The 26,180-nt window shown below is 38.2% G+C and overlaps 1 protein-coding gene across 2 annotated transcripts in view; it reads right to left on the bottom strand.

Annotated features, from left to right (window-relative positions):
* The window catches only part of CRYBG1 (crystallin beta-gamma domain containing 1), a 228,517-nt gene that overhangs the window by 8,932 nt on the left and 193,405 nt on the right, over positions 1-26,180 (bottom strand). For both annotated transcript variants that reach the window (XM_058307215.2, XM_058307216.2), the window contains 10 exons: positions 21,425-21,551; positions 19,575-19,610; positions 18,718-18,875; positions 17,861-17,987; positions 17,623-17,768; positions 11,343-11,469; positions 11,121-11,153; positions 10,114-10,223; positions 3,792-3,921; positions 820-959 (listed from right to left, as the gene is read on the bottom strand). In XM_058307215.2, the coding sequence (XP_058163198.1) occupies positions 820-959; positions 3,792-3,921; positions 10,114-10,223; positions 11,121-11,153; positions 11,343-11,469; positions 17,623-17,768; positions 17,861-17,987; positions 18,718-18,875; positions 19,575-19,610; positions 21,425-21,551 (1,134 nt within the window). The remainder of the gene's footprint in view (positions 1-819; positions 960-3,791; positions 3,922-10,113; positions 10,224-11,120; positions 11,154-11,342; positions 11,470-17,622; positions 17,769-17,860; positions 17,988-18,717; positions 18,876-19,574; positions 19,611-21,424; positions 21,552-26,180) is intronic.

Raw genomic sequence — 26,180 nt, 5'->3', positions numbered from 1 at the left:
TTAGTTAAAAAATAAAAAATGCAAAAATGTCTGTTTAAAACCAAAGTAACCTTCTTAAGGTCTCATCCACCCAGAGATGCCTGGTGCCACCCTCCAGGAAGGGTGGGTGCAAACAGACACTGGCATGCGAGCAGTCCAACAACCCTATACATTTGCTATACTAGGACATCAAGGAAAAATATTCTCTTTTTTTAATCCTAGAACTTTAAAATGTTATCATTTTAACCATCTTGCCATAAAAACAAAACATTATTAAAGCCTGTTGAAAAATAAACCATAATTCTACTATGCTAATATTCCATAATTACTTTTTAAATAGTTATATTCTCTCACATTTGATGCACACAAGTAGTGACTATACCTTTTGTTTTCTTTGAGTGAAAAAAATATTTTCTTAAAAACATATCACATGTTGATAGTCCTTATTCATTTCTCTATCTTACTCTTTCAAAATTATTCAAAGTTGAGAAAAATCCTTCCAAGTTCACCTTTAAACTAAAGGTAATTCCTAATCCTTAGCTCCAAAATCAAAGGAATAAGAACTCAATTCTCTCTCTCTCTCTTACTGGCTAAAAAGTGTGTTCAATAAATTTGCTCAGTGCTTGTGTCCACAAAGTTCTTACCTTAAAGAAACTAAAAATCTGGATAAAGAGATGAAACATTCTTTACACGTGGCTTTTCCCAGTGGGAAAAATGTACTCTGAAGCTCTGTAATTATTAACCCTTACAGAAAGCAAGGTTAAGGTAATGTAGGAGAGAATGAGAGTGATCTGATCAAACTCAATTTTTCAAAATATCTATTTATTTTAAGTAACTCACATGCCACCAATAATCTGAACAGAGCGGATCTGTGTATTGAATCCTAGGAATTGGAGATTAACTGTTTCTGCATTAAGTTCAATCTTTTTTCCTTTGAAGTCTTCTCTTTCAAAAAGAAAAATTGTCGGTTCTGAAAATTCCTGTTTAGGAGCAAAATTAATGATCTGTTATTTATTTATATTAATATTTTGAACTTATCTGAAAATCATCTTGCTCTAAGCACAAATCATAAGATCTGGTCAGGAAGTCTGAATGTTTATATAGTCCTTTAGAAAAAGAACTAAAAGAGAAGGTTGTAGCGAGGAAGTTTTTCTGTTACATAGAAGGCAGGTTGATATAAAGCAAAAAGAAAGGAAAAATCTCCAGCACAAAGGAATGGGTATATTCCTGGAATATCAGCACTTCTAATAGAGTTTATTCCCAAATTAGCGGTTTTTATCGGGACAAGATGAGACTGGAAAGCCACGGACAGAATTGGCAAGGATCAGAGGGCTGTGGCAGTCCCTGGTGCCCAGTGGTCCAGTGCTATTTCCTAACCAAGCAACCCTCCCCCTGCATGTATTTTCAAATGGTTTGCTTTTTTTGTGTATGTTTTTTTCTGTTTTAATTGTTAATAAGAATGATTCTGCATACTCATACTCACTGCCAACCATTTTATAGAGGACAAAAGCACAGAAGTCCACTTTTCCAGAAGAATTAAAAACTTGGCAGCTTATGTATGTTTTTTTCAACATAAAGACCCATATGATTCTAGACTAAGGTCTAATACTAATACTCCTAAAATCATAAATGATACATCAAAAAAACATCTGGGGATTATAATTCTTTCCTCACCTGCTTAAAGTTTTCTGGCAAGGGTGTGGCACCTTGCTGCTTCAATTATGTGATGTGCCCTGACACGCAGAAAAGATTTTGTAGATTAGGAAACAGTGCAGATTAGTCCATAGAGGTGGTTTGTACCGTCAAGGACAGTGTATATCGAGCTTACAAGAAGGAAACCATACAAGAAAGAAACAAGATAAAAATCTAGTAGTATTAAGACTTTGTACTTTTCTCTGAGATGGCATGCTAAAAATGTTCTGAACAGTCAAGTTAATATTAAGAATCAATCTTGAAATAGTCATAAGTAAGATGTACATTCTCAATATAGGTAAGACATTCATGTCATCGTAATCAAAACTTAAAAGCCCCACGCGCAAGGAGTGCGCCCCGTAAGGAGAGCCGCCCAGCGCCAAAGAAAGTGCACCCTGCCCAGGAATGGTGCCGCACACACGGAGAGCTGATACAAGATGACGCAAAAAAAAGAAAGAGATTCCCGTGCCACTGACAACAACAGAAGCGGACAAAGACGACGACGCAGCAAATAGACACAGAGAACAGACAACGGGGGGGGGGGGGGGGGGGGGGGGAGAGAAATAAATAAATCTTTAAAAAAAAAAAACCTTAAAAGGAAATCACCTATGTAATGTCAGAGTGGTGAGCATCTATAGTACATTCTGGCTGAGGGAAGGCATTTGAAAACTTTGTTTTCCAAGTGCTTACTTGGAGATAGATTTTAGAATTCTAAGCAGATTAAATCTCAAACTCTTAGTTATTTAATACTTGTAAGCTAATAATCTTACCACATCATTCTGTGGTTCACTGCTTCTATTTTCTTATCTCAAGAAAGATCAACATTTTAGTTATCCAAACAGGCAGGAAGGGATGGGACCCAAACATATTCTTCCTACCTTTAAAACCAAAATCAACAACTACACAAATTTAAAGCTTTTTATGCGAGATCAGCTACCAAAAACTAGTAAAATTTTCCAAAACCACAGACACATCTAGACTTTAACATCAGAACATTATCTCACAGTTTTGTTCTATTGACTATTGCTTTGACTATATCAAAATGAAGGATTTCTGTTTCAGAATGGTATCTTATGATCTAGGTTAGCACAAAATGGTACCTTATAATCTAGATTAGTGAAAAACTGGGAGAAGTCATTTGGTTGAAAATCTCTAAAACACCAGAGTAATAATAGATTTTTAAAATTCTAATGAATTTCTGCAAATGAACAGCAACAACAACAAAAAAGACAGGAAACTGAATAGAGAATTGGGCAAATGCTATAAATAGGCAATTCACTGAAAAGGAAACCCTAATGGCTAATAAGCATGTGAGATACTACCCACACCTTTAGAGAACACAAATTAACACAACAAAATAATACTTTACCCATCCCATCAAAGTGACAAAAAGGTGGAAATCAGAGAATACTAAGTAATGGCAATTAGGTGGGGAACAGGAGCCCTCTGGCAGTGCCTAAGGTGGTGGGACCAGCAGATTCAGTAAAACTACTTAGCCACTGCATGAGACCCAGCAAGCCCACTCTACTATATAAATCCAAGAAAGTTGCACAGTCCATAGGGATACACATATGAGAATAAGTAAAATATGGTGATGGAATACTTGCAGCAATTAGAATCAATAAACAGGATGTGCATACAGTAAAATGGACAGCTCAAAGTTTTTTAATGTAAGTATTAAGTGATGTTTATACCAATGAGAACTATAGTATAATACTATTTATATAAATTAAAAGCCTTATATAGATTTTTTTAAAACATAAATTTTACAGTATTCAGGCTGTATCCCAAACACATTGGAATAGGTGCCTATGAAGGGGAGAGGAATGCAAACAGAGGCGAGGCATGAGATGGAAATGGTGCCTGACCATGGTGCACCATGACTAACTCAATGGCCAGCACCTGAAGTCTGGGAACACAAGCAAACAAAAACTATTTATTTGTTAAAGACCTAGAACAGAGATCAAAAAGTGTTGTGATGGAAAGCTCTGCTGTTACCAAGTTTTTCTGCCTCAGACTTTAAGTCCTAAGTAAGTCCTACTGGCTGGCCTCCTTGCTCTGACGGTAAGCTTCATGAACCATACAATTCTATACATCTATATTCATGCTGGCATACTTACCACATCTATAAACCGAAGAGACCTGAAAGTTGCACCAGGCAAGCATCCCATTGCAGAGAGACAAGGATAGTGGCCTTCTTCCAATACATACTGATTACCAGTGAAATTTTCTCCATCATATGCAACCCAGCTACAGTAGGAAAAACCACACACACACAATTTGCAATGTGAGTATTCCTATTCAAGAAATCTTATTTTTACAGATAGCCTGCTATAAAATAAACACAATGTTTATGGCTGTTCTTTCCTTAAAAGTATCTGAATATATTTACTGCATTTCATCTTGTGACTGACAAATTAATATTCATAGTAAGTTAGTTAACTCTGCATTTGGGAAATAAAACTTCTTTCTTCAAGAATTCACTCATATTTGTACTTCTCCACCTTCCAGCCATCCCCGCCCCACTCAGGCAATTCACCATTCTCCCAGTCATCAAAGCTTCAACCCCTTGAACTCTCTGAATAATCCTTCAACCTTTGCATTAGTCAGTCACCAAGGGCTACTGATGTTCTAGCCAAATTTCCCTCATACTTCTTCATCCTCGTTTCCAGTGTCTCTGCGCTGGGCCAGGAGTCAAAATACCAGTCACTAGGCCTCCTGGGCCTCAACATTATTGATAAAATAGTGATAAAATTTATCAGGCTTCCCTAGAAGACTTTTTTAGTTTTTTTAATCCAACAGTTGTTTATCGAGGACTGTGTAGGACTTTTCCACTGCTGAGAACAAAACAAAATTATTGTTTTCTTGAAGTTTACTGAGTTGAGACAGACAATGAATGAGCAACAACTATAACAACAAAAAATGTGTGTGCTGGTAGTGATAAATGAAACAGGGGAGAGGATAAAGAGGACCTGGGATGGGGTGAAGGTATGTGCTAATAAAGAGTGAAGCTTTACTGAAAATCGATGTATTTGAATGCAAAGCCAGTGTTTTTTCCATTCTGTAATGCCAAATATGACTGTGCTGCTTAGACCATTAAAAACTATATGATTAGGAGAACCAGCAAGATGGCGGCAGAGTAAGGCGCTCCTAGAGCCAGCTCCTGCTACAGGGCAGTTAGTAAACACCCAGAGCTCTCTGGAGCTAGCTGAAGCACCTGTTTGGGGGCTCCACGAGACCAGAAGAGCATCCTGTAACATCCTTGAGGGAGTAGAAGGACGAGACTGCCCATGTGCAAAGAAGACTGGTAAGTAGAGTGCTCCACGCCCCAGAGGCCGGTGCCTATCCTCCATATAGGCACAAGCCGCCTCGGCAACTGTTCCACAGCTGGAATGGAAAGCTCCACTTCCAAAAATAGGGGCAGTAGGGAACCAATTTCAGCTACTGATGAGTAAATTCAGCGGGCTACAGTATAATCCTAAAAACAGCTGAAGTTTGAGCCTGTCCAAGTCAGAAAGAGGCCAGGAGCCGCCATCTTAATTCTGTGCCTGGCACGAGGGGAAGAGGAAAGGACTGAAAATCCCAGTGCTGGTGGGGACTGGCTTCTTTCCATCTAGGTCAGATTGCAGCTCCAGCTTAGGCCCAAGTGCCACCTCCAGCAGGGAGGAAGCTACAGGAACTGCACCAGCCTCTCTGGGAAATTATCAGTCAAGCTACGGAAACAGGTGATTATTCTACTCTGGTGGATGAGCCGCCCCAGGAGCTATTCTGTGGCTGGAATTGGAAGCTCCATTTCCCAAAAACCGGGAGGAGGAGACGATTGGCTGCTGATTTCAGCTACTGATTGGTAGACTTGGCTGGCTAAGATATAACCCTGGGAACAGCTGGGATGTGAATCTGTCCAAGTTGGATAGAGGCCAGTGGCTGCCATTTTGACTCTGTCCCCAGCCTGAAGGGAAGCTGGGTGGACTGAAAATCTCAGTGACAGTAGGAACCAGTTTCTTTCACCCAGAATGGCCTGCAGCCCTAGCCTAGGCTTCAGTCCCACCTCTGGCAGAGAGGAGGCTGGGGGGCCCTTCATCAGCCTATCCAGGTAACTGTAGTTAACTTTGGCTGGCACAGATTGAAAATTGAGAGTCTACCAGGGCAACTGCGGTCATCTTGGACCTGCACTGCATAGATTGCTGCCCATACCTGCAGCTCCATCCCCACCCAAGGCAGGGGAGATATGGGCATGAAACTTCATCAGTCTCTCTGGGCAACTACAGTCTAGGCTTGCATGACTTGGATTATTACACATAGCTGTGATTCTGTCCCTAACCTTGGCAAAGGAGAAAGCTAGAAGAAGCATCATTGTTCCCTAGCACAATGAGGGCAGCTTGAGCCTCCACAGCTTACAACAATAACTACATGCATGGCTTCTACTGCACAACGAACAAGGGAGAAAGGGCAAGAAGCCCTAACCTAAAGAGAAAAACTGCACCCAGAATAAATACTCTAGTAAGCCATATGAGAAGACACCAACAAAAAATTACAATCAAGAAACAGGAAACTATGGCCCAGTTAAAGAAACAAGATAAGCCTCCAGATGACATAAAAGAGTTGAGACAACTAATCATAGATGTTCAAACAAATCGCCTTAATAAATTCAATGAGATGGCTAAAGAAATTAAGGATATTAAGAAGACACTGGATGAGCACAAAGAAGAATTTAAAAGCATACATAGAAAAATAGCAGATCTTATGGGAATTAAAGGTGTAATAAATGAAATTAAAAAAACACTGGGGGACGTGGATTTGGCTGAACAGATAGAGCATCCACCTACCACATGGGAGGTCCAGGGTTCAAACCCAGGGCCTCCTGATCCATGTGATGAGTTGGCCCATGTGCAGTGCTGATGCGTGCAACAAGTGCCATGCCATGCACAGGTGTCCCCCACATAGGGGAGCCCCACCTGCAAGGAATGTGCCCCAAAAGGAGAACCACCCAGTGAGAAAAAAGTGCAGCCTGCCCAGGAATGGCACTGCACACACAGAGAGCTGACACAGCAAGATGACGCAACAAAGAGAGACACAGATTTCGGGTGCCGCTGACAAGAATGTAAGCAGACACAGAAGAACACACAGCGAATGGATACAGAGAGCAGACAACTGGGGGGGAGAGGGTTTGGGCAGAGAAAGGGAGAGAAATTTTAAAAATAAAAAACATTGGAATCATATAATAGCAGATTTGAGATGGCAAAAGAAAGGATTGGTGAACTTCAAGAAATGGCTTCTGAAAGAGAACATACAAAAGAACAGATGAAGAAAAAAATGGAAAAAATTGAACAAGGTCTCAGGGAACTAAAAGACAGCAAAAGGCATGTCATGGGTGTCCAAGAAGGAGAAGAGAAGGGAAAAGGTGCAGAAGGAATATCTGAAGAAATAATGGTAGAAAATTTCCCAACCCTATTGAAGGACATAGATATCCATGTCCAAGAAGCACAATGCACTTCCATCCAAAAAAACCTGAATAGACCAACTCCAAGATACACACTCATCAGAATGTCAAATGCCAAAGACAAAGAGAGAATTCTGAGAACAGCAAGAGAAAAGCAATGCATAACATATATGGGCAATCCAATAAGATTAAGTGCTGATTTCTCACCAGAAACCATGGAGGCAAGAAGACAGTGGTCTGATATATTTAAGATACTACAAGAGAAAAACTTCCAGCCAAGAATCTTATATCCAGCAAGACTGTCTTTCAAAAATGAGGGTGAGATTAGAATATACACAGATAAGCAGAAACTGAGAGAATTTCTGAGCAAGAGATCAGATTTTCAGGAAATACTAAAGGGTATGCTAGAGCCTGAAAAGAAAAGACAGGAGAGAGGGGCCTGGAAGAGAGTCTAGAAATGAAGATTATATCAATAAAAGTAACTAAAAGTGTCAAAAGAGTGGTGAAAATAAAATATGACAGATAAAACTCAAATAACAGGAATAAACGTAACCAATGATGTAAAAGCACTTGTATTCAGAAAACTGCAACTCAAAAGAAATAAAAAAAGGCCTAAATAACTGGAAGAACATTCCATCCTCATGGACTGGAAGACTAAATATATTCAGATGTCAATTCTACTCATATTGATACATAGATTTAATGCAAACCCAATAAAAATTCCATCACCATTAAAGAAAAAACCAAAAACACAATCGTCAAATTTATTTGAAAGGGTAAGGGGTCCTAAATAGTCAGAAACATCATAAGAAGGAACAGCGAACCCTCATCGTCACACTTTACATCTTATTACCTAGCTATAGTGGTAAAAACAGCATGGTACTAGCCTAAAGAAAGACACAATAGACCAATGGAACCAAATTGATGGTTCAGAAACAGACCTAGCCTGTCAAACTCACACAGCTCAGGGCAGAACAATCCATTCAACAAATGGTGATGAAAGAATTGGATACCCATAGCCATAAGAAGGAAAGAGGACCCCTATCTCATACTTTATCCAAAAATTAACTCAAAATGGATCAAACAACTAAAAATAAAAGCAAGAACCATAAAACTTCTAGAAGAAATTATAGGAAAATATCTTCAAGACCTGGTGGTAGGTGGTGGATTCTTAAAGGAGATAAGAGGAGGACTGAGTGGACTACTGATGTTTAAAGTATGTAGAAGTTTTAATTACCTTTACTGTAAAAGTGTGGAAATGTATAGAGTGGATGGTAACACACAGTGAGTAACAGCTAGTTCATAAATAGGGATGTGACTACAAATGGTAGTCTAGGTATGTAAATGCCAATTGACAGAATGCTAGAGAATATCTAGTAACTGAAGAGCACAGTAAACCAAGAGATGGATGAGAATTGTGGTTGATGGTACAGATGCCAAGAGTGTCCTTTGTGAGCTACAGCAAATGCAAATCACTACTGCAGGGTATTGGGAATGTAGAGAAACATGGGAAAAATACAGCTGGAGTGACCTATGGACTGCGGTTAGTAGTAATAATATTCTTGCATCTACGCAAAAGATGTACTGTGTAGATACTGAGGCAGTATGGAAAATGTGAGCCAAATGTACACTATGGACATGGTAACAATCAGATGATATTATCTTACCTGTAACAAGTGTTCCACCACAGTGTGGTGTGTTAATGGAGGGGTATTGTCTGGGAATTCTGCACATGTGCATGATTGTTTTATACATTTACAACTTCTGTCATAAAAAATATATTTAAAAAATAATAATAGAGTGGGTTGGGGGAAAAACACACCAAATGTGTGATAAGGACTATGATTAGTAGTAAGATTTTGACAATATTCTTTCATAATTTCTAATAAACGTCTCACAACAATGCAAGGTGTTGGTGGAGGGTTGATGTATGGGACCCCTCCCTGTATGATGTTATGCATGTTTGCTTTGTAAGTTCACAACTTTTATTATATACTTAATTGTTTATGTATGTTCATACATAAATGGTATAAAGATAATAGGGTTGGTTGGGGGTAAGATACTTTGTTTAGTAGTAATATTTTGACAATGCTCTTTAATCATTAGTTAAAAAGTTTTAACAACAATTCAAATTACTGGTGGTAGGGTGAGTTATGAGAGTCCTGTATGATGTTATATATGTTTGTTTTTTAAGTTCACAACTGTTATTATACACTTATCATGTATGTTTATGTATGGGTGATATACTTCAATAAATTAATTTTTAAAAACTATATAATTAAAGACATTATCATTATTGCTGGAACCAATTCCTTATCTGCTCTGGCACATCCTGCTTTAATAGTGCCCTAAGTTTCCCTCATCTTGGGTGCTTCCCTCTCTAATGAAGTTTTTTAAAAACTATTGCTTTTGGACTGGCACTTGGAGCTCATTGCCAGTCCAATCATCTTGTCTTTCCTAAGGCATTCAGCCAAAACCATATGCTCAGGAGCCCTTCTCAACCTGATCCCACCCTCCCTGTCCAAACTTCCCTCTCCCCAGGACAAAGACCTCTCCACTAAGTAGGCTGGTGTGCTTCCAGATCAGCAAGCATGTTAAGTCCACACCAGCCATGCACTTTTCTTCATTGACCTATCATCCAGAATGCCTATTCTATTCCTATCTACCTATTAAAAAATAATCCCCTATGAGGGGTGCTGAAGAGATGATCTAGAGTCCAATTCTCCTTTTGTGGATAGACGGGACAGGCTCAGAGTACAGAACCTGGTAGGAATTCCATTACACAGGAGGTGATCTTCAGCTTCTCCAGCCCACACTGATCTCCATGTCCTCTGATGTCCAGAACCCAGATGCTGCAAAACATACTTTAGGACTAAGATGGCCTTGCATGTTTGGTGGTTTCATGTAGTGCTAAGCACCTAACACATGTCACTAAATACTTGCTAATGCATGAATTCTATTTTTCCCATTATTAAGCTCTGTCAGTCCATTGTTTTGCTTACCTGCCTCCTAAAACTTTGCAAGACTTTGTAGAAAATGAATCAATTTGACTTGCTGTTCCTTTAAAACTTTGACTGTGACCTTGGAACTGTGGTTCTGAAAACAAGTGTATCTTTGAAAAAAGTAAATGGAAACACATACAATTATTTTCCTGAACACATTAACTCATTCAGCCTTTGAAATGATGACCCAAACATGACCTGTTAATTCTTGTTAGAGCAAACTGTTGTGAATTTTACAAATCCTTTAATTTTCTATTTATACATTAATGATCAATTAGAAACATGTTGGCTGCACCGTTCCTGAATATTTAACGCAGAGACATCAAAAGATAATCCAACAATAGAAAGAGTACCTTTCTCTAGAACAACCTGTTGTAACAAGCAGTGAGGCATTTTAAAGCTTTATTGTGGCTGAAAGCAATTGTTCACCTCTTCTAATATTAATAGTCAACTATATTTTAGAAACATGTAGCATAATTTTCCTCCCTCTCAATGGAGGATACTTGCTGACTTACTAGAATCTTGTATATGCCAATAAAGGGAGTTAAAGAGGTGTCTCTGCCTTGCTAATTATGGCTGTCTGACCACTTCCATTAAAAAGCCTAAATAACACCTGTAACGCTTAAGATGCTAGAGAGTCAGCATTCAAACAGCTTGAGTGAGAAAGTATATAAAAATCTTTGTCTAATCCAGACACAGCATATTTGAACTTTTATTTTACTATTTAACACAATAACTATATGCTATTGTATGAAATATTAATCCTAGGGTATTAATGTGAGCTCTGATTATATAATATTAAGCTTTACATAACAAGTGCATTTTATATGATATATTTAGTGCTAGGTCAGAATGCTATTAAACATAAAGTGAACTTAAATCCTATTTTAAAAATACAGTTAGGCATTCATGCATAAAAATGGGTAAGACTAATATAAATATCCCAAATATCTGGCATTTTACACATAAATTCATCTTTTAAATGGAAGGCCATTTTTTCAAGTTACCTGATTTTGCCTGCTTGGACCAGTGAAAGAATCCTAAAGATTTTTAAAGGAAAGAGAAAAGGATATGAATAAACATTTTGAAAAAATTTCCCTGACCATTAGCAATTATTGCTAACCCAGAATATTTTCTGTAGCAATTGATATTACATAAACCAGAAGCACATATTAAGGAAACCCCAAATTCAATGAAATATTATCATACAAAAATATAAAACTACTTACTAAACATATGGGTTGAACAGACGAGATCTTACAATTTTTGCCTCCCCAGTCTTCGAAACCGCTATAAAAGCCTTTATCCAGTATATACTGTTCTCCTGTGAAGTCAGGATTTTCATAGGCTACCCATCTAAAGAAACAAAAACACTGTCTTATTACAGTTGATACTTTACATATAAAATAAAACTATCAAACACATAAGGGTAGGTGTGCACCATACAGAAACTTTCATTTGTTTTACTAATCAGTAAGCTTAATTTTTCTGATTCCTTATTAATCTTTTAGGAGCAGAGAGATTTGTACATAGGATAAATCAAAATGGTGTTTTCACTTGTCAAATTCTATGCTGTGAGAAACCTCCTATGGGGACACATACTTGTCTATGTTTCTAACTCTATCCTCAGGAAATAATGTGGACTTTCAAGAACCTGTAAATGTTCTTTTAATAAGCAAGCAAGAATTCTTTTTATCAACATTAAAATATTTTTGCAGAAAGATCTTACCCTGTCTTCATTACACAATAACCACACTGAAAAAAATATTAACAGAAGAAATGCTTTTAAAAATGTAGCTAAGAGGAATACCAACAAAATCAGTTTATTGATGCTATCTCCTATAAAAAGATAAACTCTTTCAAGAGAAAAACGTTCAATTCTGTCCTGTTCAAGAGAAAGTGTACTCCTCAGTTAATTCATTGCTCTAATAATCCTCTCAAAAATTAAAGGAATAATATCTATAGTACTCAGAATGTTCCCAAATGCTTTCACATCTCTTATCATATTGAATCCTCTAGATCAGTACTAGTATTTTACAGATGGGAAAACCTGAAGACATAGGAAGGTTAACACAATTCATTTATTCATTCAACAAACATAGACAAATGGTCCTTTACCACATGCCACAAACTAGACTGGCACTAGGAATGCAAAGATAAAAAGACAGAATTCACAGGCACAGTTAGTTCACGACCAGGGCATGCCTGAACCTCCGTCTCCCGAGGCTCCCCAGCCCTCTCCACTTCACGACCCAGCTACCATGTGCTACATAAAGTTTCCTCTCAGTTACGTTCTACTAATCCATTCCTAAAATAGTCCACACACTGCATAATTAGAGATCACAATTTTACTCTCTAAATGGTTGATTTAAACAAAACAAACTCAAATACTATCATTACTAGGAAATGAAAAGCCTTCAAGGAGAACAACAGTGAAAATCTCAGTGATAAGAAGCTTAGACAGCTAAATTCTAACAGAAATGGCTATAAGCAGCAGGCATGGTCTGAGTATTCCAGAAAATACTCCCCTCCCCCTGCCCCATCAAAACCTTACTAGCAAATTTTGAAAACCTATTATTTATCATTGTGAAGTGAGGAGTTTGGGGACTGGTTCTAGCTGAGGCCCTGATACTGTCAGATGACTTTGAAGAGGTCGCTAAATTTGTGAAATGTCCTATTTTCATTTGTAAATCAGGGGGTTGTTCAAGATCACTGTGCTGACATCATGTGAGGTCACACAGCACCGGGCACCTGTGTGTCCTGCCTCAGGCTTGTCACATGTTATGAAGGGGCAGCAATGGCAAAACCGGAGCATGATGCTACTCTGAGGCAGGAGTATTTGCATATCAAGAAAACATAATTAAAAAAAAAAAACAACAAAACATAATTTGTAAAACCGGGTTTTTTTTTTTTTAAACTGAAAATTAAAGAGGATAAGCCTTACCAAAATAAAGGTGATTGTGGCAGGGCTCTGGGTCTGTAACAGGTTAGAAGAAAAGGAGGGTTAAAGTCCTTTTTGTTTGATGGTTGACTTCAAGGCCAGTGGAGAGGTGTATCTACCCTGAACACACAGAAAAGGGGCAATAACTGAGCAAGCCCCAGGAGAAGCTTTATTCAATACCTGTTTTTGTCATTGCTTAACAGCAACTATGAATACTATATTTCTCTATAAAACTAAATTATATAAAAGTAAACACCCAACACACAGACAGCCAATCTAATTCTTCTAATATACAGAATGAATATATATATTTCCTTCTAATATACAGCCCTAAATAAATAGCCCATAATTATGGGGTGAAAAACAGTAAACAAACAAAAACCTGAGATCCTATGGTATATCTATGATCTAGAGTTTACTTTTTCTCGGACTAAGAAGAAAACCCCTCACGGTCCCTGTTTAAATGCATTCTGCATGTATGAATCAACACTTCTTGGCTTAGAAGCTGGACAGGTGTGGGGGAGGGGAGTACAAGGCCCAACCTGGTGGAATAAATGGGCAGAACTGAAGGGCAGCAACGCAAACTGGCTCTTCTCTGGGGGACAAAAGGAAAAAGAACTTAAAACAATTTTATTTTTTATCTGAATTCTAGAAATATTTCTTTATGCTCTTAATTTTTACATTAGCCCAGTTTCTACTATATGAGCAAGAGCACAGCACAGAACTTGACACTGTTGAACAGGGCAGTGTAAAGGTGTTTCCTTTGAGGTTCCAATCAAAGTAATGGAATGCAACTCCTAAAACCTCAATAGTTGGATTCATGAGCATCTTTCTTTTTTTTTTTTTTAAAGATTTATTTATTTATTTAATTTCCCCCCCCTCCCCTGGTTGTCTGTTCTTGGTGTCTGTTTGCTGCGTCTTGTTTCTTTGTCCGCTTCTGTTGTCGTGGGCGGCGCCATTCCTGGGCAGGCTGCTCTCTCTTTGCAGGCTGGGCGGCTCTCCTCACGGGCGCACTCCTTGCGCGTGGGGCTCCCCCACGCGGGGGACACCCTTATGAGCATCTTTCTTGAAGGCTGTTGTTTGTTTCAGAGCTAACAGTGAGTTTACTCCATAGGGAATCACCCAGGTAGTACGGAGTCTCTTGGCTGACACTCTCACAGAATAAGAATTACAGCTTTTTTTCTGACTTTGAGTTCCATATTAAGAAATAAAGACCCAAACAATAATGCTTATTCACCAACAAGAGTTAAGACATTAAAATAACATAAGTTTTCTTTGAAACTCTTCAGACTTCCTCAGCTAGCTATCCTCCCTCATCTTTGGTACATCCACACCTTGCCCCTCAAGGCTCCACTCCAATGCCACCTCTTCTACAAAGTCTTTCCCTGTGCCCAGACTGGAAATTGATCTCTCCCTGTCACAGACTCCCAAACCATTTTCTCTCTACCTATTTTGTAGCAAATATTATGTTTTATATAAATATTGTAACTTTTTGGGACATGATGTAGTAATTTACACATATAAACCTCAATAAATATTTGTCAAATGACCAGCTGAATACAATATGCAGAAGCACCTGGCCCTGGTAAACACAGAGGCCATTCCACAACACTGGGTATAAAGGATCTAAAAGGAAGTGGTGTGTGTGTATGTGCCTCCCATTCAGCTTCCTCCCAGTAAGAAAACTCAATTGCTATACCTAGAAAAAAGCCTAAGGCAGGAAATGCAACTAGAAAAGACTAAAAGTAGAAACGAAGAAAAGGAACATTTTCTAAAGGAAACTGATTTCAAGTAAGCAAGAGCTGAGTAAAAAGGAAAAGGGATTGGCTCCAGCTCAGACTCAAGGCACAATAATTCTACCTTTACTAACAATATCACCTACATAAATTCCCTAGGGGAATTCTACCCACCATCCATTTGCTTCCTTTCATAGTGTGGATAACTAGACTTTAACTAATGGTGTCAACACACCTAGTGAGTATGAAAATGTACAACTGACAACAAAAAGACAAACAACCCAATTATAACAGACATTTCTCCAAACAAGATATACAAATGGCCAAAAGGCACATAAAAAGATGCTCAACATCAGCCATTAGGGAGATGCAAGTCAAAACCACAGTGAGATACCATTGCACAACCACTAAATGGCTATTATTTAAGAAGTAGAAAATAACAAGTGCGGAGAGGACGTGAAAAAATAAAAACCCTCACACATTATTGGTGCAAATGGAAAATGGGGCAGCCTCTGTGGAAAACAGTTTGGCAGTTCCTCAGAAAGTTAAATATAGAATTACCATATATTCCCACCATCCCACTTCTAGATATATACCCAACAGAACTGAAAGCAGGGACTCAAGCAGGTATTTGCACACCAATGTTCATAGTGGCATTATTCACAATTGGCAAAAGGAGGAAGCAACCCAAGTGTCCATCAAAAGACGAATGGGTAAATAAAATGTGGTATGTCCATACAATGGAATATTATTCAGCTGTAAAATACCTGTGGCATGGATGAATCCTGAAAATATCATGTTGAGTAAAATAAGCCAAACACAAAAGGACCAATATTGTATGATCTCACTGACATAGAACAATTAGAATATGCAAATTTATAGTCAGAAATTAAAATGCAGATTTATCAGGAACAGGTGGTAAATAGGGAGTTTATGATGAATTGGTAGAGCCTTTGTTTGGTATAATGGATAAGTTTTGATAATAGATGGTATTAACAGTAGTACAATATTGCGAATATATTTACCACCACTGAATTGTATACTTGAAGAGGTTGAAAGATTAATTTTAGGTTATACATACATTACTAGAATAAAAATTCACTCTGCCTCCCCCCCAAATGTACAGCTTTTTTCACCAGATTGAGTTGGTCACTGTATTTTCCATTTAAAGGCATCTTACAGTATTTAGATGTAGCACCATGACAACATTTCAGATGTCTTCTGCAATACCATACTTTGTGGACAACCAACTAGGATTCTAAATGTTGGTATGCCAGAATAGGGCCCATAGAAGGCATTTCCTGCTAAAACTGGAAGATCTGCAAATCGCTTATATCATTCTGTCAAGAAGACACCACAAACACCAACTACACAAGAATTTGGTAAACGTGACTAACAGTAAAAGCACGTTACATTGTAGACACATCTCAAACATCAAGGGCTACTGTGGGAGGCCCCATGAAATACAACACTGTTGAGGCTAGAATAAATCAAATAGCCCATGTTTCTCATGACATCAAAAACTTAAATACAGCACTAATGTCAAATAATTTCTTGCAACCATCTTAGAATACCCTCGCTTATAACATATTTGAAGACATCAGCCTGTATCAAAAGAGTAATTGTGTAAGTCCCTGCATTAGATATCTGCTATTTTTGCCCACTGGGTATAGGTCCCCACTCTTTCTGTTGTTCCTGGGGAAATCACTCATTTCAATCATATCCAAGTGGCTCCCATGCAGCTGGCCCCATAGCTCAGCTCCAGGGATGGGCACTTAACCCAGGTGTGACTATCTCCCTAACTACCTTGGACAGGCACACACACCTAACCCAAGCCTAGACAATCAGTGGAACTTTCATAGGAAAGAAAAGCTCTTTGCAATGGAAGGAGTGAGCTGGGGGAACAAAAAGATGCTGCCTCAGGCCACCAGACGGAAAGGCCTACCTAAAGTAAAGCCAACATAAAGGAGAGCCCAGTAAAGAGATAGACACCTAGTTCTGGTTTGAACCCCTGCATCCAGCCAGGCCTGAAACTAAAATCTTCTCCAGGAGTTTTCTGTTACAAAAGTCAATAGCTCCATTTTTATCACTTAAGCCAATTTAGGTTGGTTTTCAACCCAAAGAGTCTTGGCTGATAAATCTTTCAAATTTGGTTTAGTATTAATAAAGCATTCAAGACTGCTAACATCAGGTACACTGAAACTATCTCTTTTATGTCAAAATAATTGTGAAGAAATACACTGGAGTAGGTACAGGACCATAGGAAAAATAATGGGACTTTGTCTTAATATCAGGTAATGTTAAATAACCATTAAAGGCATACCTCATTTCATGTACTTTACTTTATTGCATGTCAGATATTGCATTTTTTATAAATTGAAGGTTTCTGGCAACCCTGCATCAAGCAAGTCTACAGGCTCCATTTTTCCAACAGCATGTGCTCACTTTGCTGTATAAACATAACTTTTATATGCACTGGGATATCAAAAAATTTGTGTGACTTGCTTTATTACAATATTCACTTTATTGTGGTGGTCTGGAACCGAACCTACATTATCTCAGAGGTATCCCTGTATTATCTGACGCCCATCATCCAATGTTATATTAAAATATATTACATGAGAAATATATTTACTTAAAATATTTTTATACTTAAAAAATATTATGAGAAAAATTTTAAAAAGCAGTTATGAAAATATTATGGCAGTAGATAATAAATTACTTTAGCGTTTAACTGTTGAGATATTTATTTATTGAGTGTGTAGTCTGTGTCAGACTCACAAATCAAGGTGAAATCCATTGTCAAAATCCATATTGAGTAAGATCACTTACACACCACTCAGCACATTAATAGACTGTGTCTTTACTCCATATCCGGTCTCCTTTAAATTGGCAACAATTCCTAATACATCAATACTGGAACCTTTGGATCCAAAGTTTTTTTCACTGTACATTATCATGTGAGCATCTGAAAAATCCTATTGGTGAAAAAAAAATTTAAATCAGTGGCTATCCATTTATTATTTTTTTAAAAACCCAACTGCTAGCCATTCACTTTTCTTTAACTTACACCAAATACAGGTCGTAAAGACTGAATTTCTCCATTGTAACCTCCCCAATCTCTCCAGTCCTTGTATTCTCCTTCTTCTAGCAAATACTGATGACCTGTAAATCCAGGTTTCTCATAAGCAACCCAACTGCAATAGAAAGAGCATGAAGGGATAATTATTTTCAATAGGATTAAAATGTTTCCGATGTATATATCAGTTTCTTTGATGAATATAAATTGTTATAAAGTTAGACATGGACTCATGGGAAATGATGACGATTGGAATTCTTCTCTAAAATTTAGAGAAGATAACAGAATAGTCCTGAGATAACAACCTAAGAGGCATATTTCAGAACTTCTGTAAAAGAAGTGGGGAGGGGGGAGGAAAGGAGGTGTTTATGTGTAGGTGTGTGTATCTGGGTGTATATACATAATAATTGACTCAAAAGAACACTAGCAAGTAAAATTGGGTAAACTTTCTTCAAATAGTAATTAAACTGCTAGGTATTTTTGGCTATTTACAACAAGACTAATTTCAGTACATACATATAAAGGAAATGTGCAAGATCTATGAAATGCAAAAGATGATCATAAAAATTACAAAGTCCAATTGTATTGCCTCATGAACAAGACTGTAGCTCTGATCACTCTGGATAGGCCCATTCATCAGCACTGCTTAGTTGGCTAATCCAAATCCAGCCCCTCATACTCGCCCTTCTCAAACCTGGGCCACAATTGGTTGAGGAGAACATCCGAATAGTTATTCAAATTCACCACATCACTGAGTCAGGAATGTTGTCTTTGGGGGTGGCATGTTTATATGTTTATTATTTTATTATGAAAAGGAAAATCCTTACAGATTATCCCCATCTACTTACATGCTTCTTAAAACTTTCATAGACCCCACTGACGTAAATGGCAAATGATCATCTGTACTTGTTTCTTCTGTTTCATCTCCTTGCAAGATTAAGCTATACATTTCTGTTTCTAGTTCCATACATTTTCCTTCAAAGAAAGGCTTTTCATAAATAACTACCTACAATAGAAATGAGATATATCAGCAGTTTGTAAGAAGCTAAATACCTGAGCAGCTAAACTTTAAATCAGTCATTTAATACCACTAAGTCTTGGAACAAAAAAACTAAAATTTTCTAATCATGTTTTTTAAATTAACTAAATAATAGCATCTTAAAATATACTGAAATGACTCAGGCTTTTTCTCCTGATGTGGTATGTCTCAATGCCAAGCTTCAAAAGACAGTTTGTAAATAATAGATTTTTGTTCCATATCTAGAACTGATATTTAGGATCTTGCTTAGGCAGAATTAAGGAACCAGGGGACTCTAAAGTTACTTTTAAAATGAAACAAACTATACCATCAAAGCATGTGGCATAAAAGAAGGAAATAGAAATAGGAAGAGCATTTTGGAAGGGGGAGCTTGTCTAAAAAAGAAAACAAAAATTCTTGGCTAATTGGCAAGCAGCAATTAGTCAACAACCACCACCACAAATTATACGCACTTAATACAATAGCAAGCCTTTTGGGCCAAGGTTGAACAAACTGTTAAGTGATACCGGCTGCCATTATCATCATCGACTGGCTCTATGGAGAGCACGGGTAAACTGCAACTACTTCTTTGGGCTACAACTGGAGGTTTATATGTAAAGTCACATAAGCACTTTATCTTCATGGAGATCGAGTAGGGATAAAATTTTAAATCTACATATTTTTTACCTTTGGATCTGTAGGGAATTCAACTTTACGGCCACCCTGAAAAGAAAAATGAACAGTGAGAAAAAAAGTTTTTCATCAGTAAAGCTCCATTTTGTATTACCTGTAGCTGTTCATGGTAAGAGTTGAACTGCACAATGGGATTAAGTTCCAGTTTGTTTTCATTTTCATGAGCAAGTTTTACAATTACCAACAATACAGATAAAGAAATGAGGAAGATTGTTGAAAGCAGAGTTTCTGGTGGTCTACAAGCTTAATCTGCATGTTAGGTGTAGTTTTTGACCCACTAGATTTCTTTTCAGCTCAGAAAATTTCTCACAAAAATCCACAGCTTCCACCTTGTCAGCCTCTATTACTCCTGGGTTAACTCCCAGCCAATCTCACTCATTTATATTTTCTGCCTGGTCCCTAGAGGCATTTGATTTTGCAACCACTGGTCTACAAACCAGTTAAAGTTCACAATAGGATCTGGATCAACTGTTGGAATAATTCGATAAACTATTAGTAACACGTGCTTGAAACATCCCAAAGGACAGGTCTATGGGGGAGGAGGTTGTTCCACTTTTGTAATAAAATTTTTTTTTTAATCTCAAAAAACTCATTAAAATAAACCAGATAAAAGATAGTATCATAAAAAATTAAACAGGTCAACAAGAGTTAAAATCATCAGCAGGAAAGTCAGAGCGATATTTTTCACTCTTTTTACATCTTCAACAGCTTAAAAAAAGTACAGCCAAAAGATGATCAAATGCACCAAAAATACTGTAATTTTAAATGTGTCTGATTTTATCAAAAAATCAGTTTATACAACTAAATAAGTTGAAATAAATCCTTTGAAAGTAATCTTTTTCAAATACCCTAAACTTAACAATTTTAGAATCATCATTAAAAACTGCTTTCAAAAGCTGGGGCAATTTTTCATATTCATAATGCTAATAAAACTTTGCTCTTTGAAAGAGGACTATATTTTAGAAAAAATTAATGCAAAAATCATTTGCATTAAGACCAGCAATCGTGGGTATTGAACCATATGCTTTGGCAGGAGGGGTAAAATGAAGGTAAGGATTGAACTCTTGACTTTCTAATTTGTCTCAAACTAATTCTGAAAACAATTACAAAGCAGTGTTTCAGAAACACTTGTAATAGGAGCCTCACTCAGGTCACAGGGTGTTAACTACTAGCAGAAACTGCCCTGCTGGTTACTGGGGGACAAGACAGATGGGCTTAGTTCTTCCCAAGCTTCCAGGCCAGCAAGAGAGAACCAAAGGACAAGAACAAGCAGAGGGAGCATGAGGCTCCTTCCTAAGTCAAATACTGGGGAGGACAACACTCATTTGGACTCTACCCCAACTGCCCCAAAGTACTGGCGAGCACAGCCTGAGTCCCCATACCTGGCCCTGGCCCTCCCCAGCTGGGCCCTCCACTCCTGTGCTGCCCTACTCTGACATCTCCAGCTAAAGTAACCTGCTCATTTTTTAAGATCCAACTTAATGTATCATGAAGCTAATTCCTCTGCCTCATCATCCACAAACTGGGATTTATTTATCCTTCCAGGAGGAAGGGTTCACGTTCTTCCAGTATTAAACCTCCACTAGGCTGAAGCTTCGCGCACACACCTGCATCTGCACAGCCTGAGAAGGCCTTGAGAGCAAAGGGCACTGTCTCAGCCATATTTTTTATCTGCAGCATCTAGTGAGTTATCCAATCATTTTGGCTTAGTAATAGGTCCCATCTATTAGGTACTCGTTTTCAAAAAGGCAGCTTCATTGTCTCAAAGTCACATCCTGGTGAAGAATCCATGTCAAGCTGCCAAAGAATCACTAGCCCCAGGAATAATTCTGCTTTATTTTTACCATTTTCAGAGGCCGCATGGATCCGATGTATGCTTCTTCTGTATTCCAGAAGGATAAGTCAGGGTATTCACCTGGTTCAAGGATGAAAGGGATACCCTGAAATCCAGGTTCTTCATAGATGAGCCACCTATATAAGCACCAAGGAAGGAAAGAAATGCACAGTTCATCATTTATTTCTGTTTTTCTTCTTCTCTCCCTACTGACAAGAGAGGAAAAGAACAGAAGATGTTACACTTAGGTATCAGAATGAGGAGGAATAAGCTATTATTTGCCCCTCCTTCTTTTCTTCTTGGCTGATTTTGTCCACTTTAGCTTTATATTATTAATTGCTCCTAAGTATAGAAGTTTCTATTACTTCCGAGTATTATAATAAAAGTAATAATCTTGTTGGGCTGCATGTATTTAGACAGGCTCTACCTAGGAAATCTTAAACTGTGCTTTAAAAGGTAACACCTCACTTGTAACCAAAGAATGGGGTGTTCGCCTAATCATTTGTCATGGTGTTGAAAATTATTAACAGCCTCTATTTACCTGGAGCTTAGAAAGAATGCCACCCTGAATTTCATGCTCACAACAATGCTATGAGGAAGGAATATTATTGTCCCCATTTTACAAATGAGCTTAAGTGAATTAAATTGCCCAAGACCACATAGCTGGAAGTGCCAAAAGCCCTGGTGATCCAAGTTGACTCCTAATCATTATTTTTAATGGCAATCTTTCTAATTAGAGACAGTTTACTGAACGTAGTTTACTCTTTTCACAATGACTCAGGATCATCCCCGTGAACATGCTGTGGGGTGCCGTGGTATCCTGAGGGTTCTGAAGATCTGTTAAGAGCCACCTGCTTCCAGGCTGCAAAGCTTTTTAAGATCTTTGCCAGGGTTTTCATGGCTTTTCATTACCCCACCCTTCTTATCAGGTTTGTCAGCTGTCACTTCTGCTACGGTCAGGGCTCCAGCAGCCCTGCCCTCCTCAAATGTGTTAGAAACAGGAAACCAAAAATCATGCCTGTTACAATGGCTTTAAGAACCACAAAGCCTTATGTCTTGGATCCTGGGTAATCTGGGGAAGGTTAAGGTTGCTGGAGAAACGACTTTTACATAAAAGAGATATTTTATTTTCCTTGGCTACTCAAGCAAATACCATGGAATGGGTTGGCTCAAACACTGGGAATTTAACAGCTCACTGTTTCAAGGTTAGGAAAAAAAGCCCAAATTGAGGCATCATCAAGGCAATGCTTTTGCCCTAAAGACTGGTAGCACTGAGGAGTTGGCTGCTGGTGATCTTTGTACCTTAGCTGGCAAGGCATATGGCGGCATTTCCTGGTCTCTCCCTTCTCTTCTGGGGTCCACTGAGGTTCAGCTTCTGGTTGCTCTTTCTGTGGCTTTCTCTTTCTGTCTGAGTTTCATTTTACTTATAAAGGACTCCAGTATTAGGGTTAAGACCTCTCCTGATTGAGGTGGACCACACCTTAACTGAAATAACTTGATCGAAAGATCCTACACACCCACAGGAATAGATTAAGTTTAAGAATATGTTTTTCTGGGGTTCATATAGCTCCAAACAACCATAAGAGGTGTTAACGTACCCCTATATTAGAAATACAGAACTCTGGGTGATCACTCAGACTGTAACTCCTGTTAGTCAGCTAAAACATCCTACCTGTGGTCCTCCACCACCTTCTGCAGAACACTATTCCAAGATAACAACAGCTGTAAATGAAATCTTCTACCAGCAAAATAGGCTTGATTCTTCCCTCTTTTTCTCTTTTTCCCAATTTTTGGCACAAGTGCTCATTTTTTGTGATGGTTTGTTTTCAAGATCCCCCTGGATAAATCAATAACTTCTTAAATCTTATTAATTACTCAGGGACTTACAACCAGAATCCTACTAAAGATCTGTCAACTCACAAGAAAAAGAATAGTGGGAGGCTGTGGGTAGTATTTGGATGGGGAATTAAAATTCATCTACACGGGAAGTAGACTTGGCCCAGTGGTTAGGGTGTCTGTCTACTACATGGGAGGTCTGCAGTTCAAACCCCAGGCCTCCTTGACCCGTGTGGAGCTGGCCCATGCGCAGTGCTGATGTGCGCAAGGAATGCCGTGCCATGCAGAGGTGTCTCCGGCGTAGGGGAGCCCCACGTACAAGGAGTGTGCCCGTAAGGAGAGCCGCCCAACGTGAAAGAAAGTGCAGCTTGCCCAAGAATGGTGCCGCACACACAGAGAGCTGACACAAGATGACGCAACAAAAAGAAACACAGATTCCCATGCTGCTGACAACAACAGCAGCAGACAAAGAAGAACACGCAGCAAATAGACACAGAGAACAGACAACCTGGGCTGGGGGAAGGGGAGAGATATAAATAAATAAATAAATCTTTTAAAAAATAGAATAAAATAATATAAAATAAAATTCATCTACAAGTCAGGATAATAATTGCTTGGGCAGGGGAGGAGAGGATGGCCAGGCAGAGACGTGAATGCAGGGGGTAGGGAGCTTCTGAGATGCTGGCAATATTCTATTTCTTGATCTGGATGATTATTATATTCATTTATTCACTTTGTGAAAATTCACTCAGCTTGTATACTTATAATTGATTTGTTGTGCTCCTTTGTGTATTTCAATTAAAAAGTTAGGAAAAAAAGAGGCTTATCTTTTTTTTAAGGTGGTATTTTTATTTTTTATTTCTCTTCCCTTCCCTCCCCCCCCCAGTTGTCTGCTCTCTTGTGTTCATTCGCTGTGTGTTCTTCTGCGGCCACTTCTATCCCTGTCAGCAGCACAAGGAATCTGTTTCTTTTTGTTGAGTCATCTTGTTGTTATGTCAGCTCTCTGTGTGCGCGGCACCATTCTTGGGCAGGCTGCACTTTCTTTCGCGCTGGGCGGCTCTCCTTACAGGGAGGCGGGCGCCCTACCCATTGGGCCAAGTCTGCTTCCTAAGAGGCTTATCTTTTAAACTCATTCCTATGTCCCTAAACCTAGACCACAAAACAGAGGCAAAGGATGGAGTACCTTTAAATCTCCTTACATTTAAAGTATGGCAATTAAGGATGTATTACAAATTTTTTGGAGCTCAAAGCCATCACAGGCAGAGTACATTTGGATTTTGTGCCATAATGGCAGTTCTGTCATAAATTGGTTAAATTGGCTAACAAAGCCAGGGGCTTGAAGTCTGCCTCCTTCACTAGTGAACATAAGCAAAATGGCATAAGGTTCGTGAACAAACGACTCTGAGATTTTCAAATAATGCTTACTACAGTATCCTTTTCATCAGTCTTTCCTTCTGTAACTTGAGTTCTGAGATTTATTCATCTGGTACAAAAAAACTTCTTACTTTGAAGCACGTGGTATAGTCACATTACATTTATGGAGGGAGGATAATTTTGAGTAAAAGTAACTTTGTTTTTGTTTGTTTTTTTAAATGTACACATAAACTAACACATTTGAAAAAACACTATTCTGGAGAGTATTTCCTCACTGAGTATTGAAGAACTTCTGGGTAACTTAGACATTTAGGAATATTGGGTGAACTTGGGAATTTAAAAACTCATACAGAGCATGCATGAGTCATTTTTCCTCAATTCTGTTCCAACAAGATACATTATTCATAAGGCCATCAGGACGGGGAGAAAAACTCTTTGGGTAGTGTTTTTCGATTTCTAAAGGTACTCTTATTTTCCACTGTGTTTAGGTAATGAGTTTTTACCTATATTATGAATAAATAGTAGGCCTATAAGATTTGAGCTTATTTTATTTTTTAATAAACATACCAAATGTACACAAATAAATGAATACTGAAGTAACTACAATGCCTACTCATACATTTATTAAAAACATTTGTTGCATTACTCATTTAGAAATACCCTTTGAGTCACACAAGAAAAATTGGTCTCATCTTGTTCGCTAGTTCTTAAACCAAAAAAGTATTTCCAGCTGGGTCACAAGTCTTATTCCCCAGACATGACTGTACACAAACGTGGCTATTTACAGATACCAAGTTGATTGTCAAAGGATTAAATGTGACTGTGCCAACTTTTGAAACTATTCAAAAGAGGGTGGGCTATGATTCTCAAAGAGGAGAGGCTATCTTTACAACAGAGAGGTGTGGGGGAACTACTTTAAGCAACTTGGTGACCATGTGCCACCTGCTGTGATGCAGCTTGAATACACAGCACTGCCCAAATTGCTCAGCCTGTCTCCCACTGCACCTCTAGGCCTAACCCTAGAAAGTCAGGGGACAGAGGAACAAGTTAATAATACAATGAGGAAAATGCAGAAAAATCCAGAATCTGGCACATTCTATAAGACAGCTGGCATCAATTCTTCAAAAGTCTATGGCACGTGAAACAAAGATGGGGGTACTTTTGAGATTAAAAGCGACCAAAGAGATGGAACAACCAGATGTATTATATGAACTGTAATTGGATCCTCCTTAAAACTAAAACCAAAAAAAAACTATGAAAAACATTCCTGAGACAATTGGGAAAATCTGATAATGGGCTATAGATTAGCTGTCATCACAGGCTTAGTTAATTTTCTTAGGTATGATAACGATAGTATAGTTATACAGGAAAATGCCATTATAAAAAGATTCAGGCTAAAGTATTAGGAACCACAAGTCATGACATTAGCAATTTACTTTCAAATGTTCAGGGAAAAACAGATAAAGCAAATAAGGCAAAATGTTAACTATTATCGGATTGAAATGGAGGGTATAAGGATGTTTGCTGAACTATACATTCTACTTTTATGTACGTTT

This window comes from Dasypus novemcinctus, chromosome 11 (genome assembly GCF_030445035.2).
Source record: "Dasypus novemcinctus isolate mDasNov1 chromosome 11, mDasNov1.1.hap2, whole genome shotgun sequence".
In the NCBI taxonomy this organism is placed as follows: Eukaryota; Metazoa; Chordata; class Mammalia; order Cingulata; family Dasypodidae; genus Dasypus; species Dasypus novemcinctus.
This window is presented reverse-complemented; position numbering and strand designations above follow the sequence as displayed.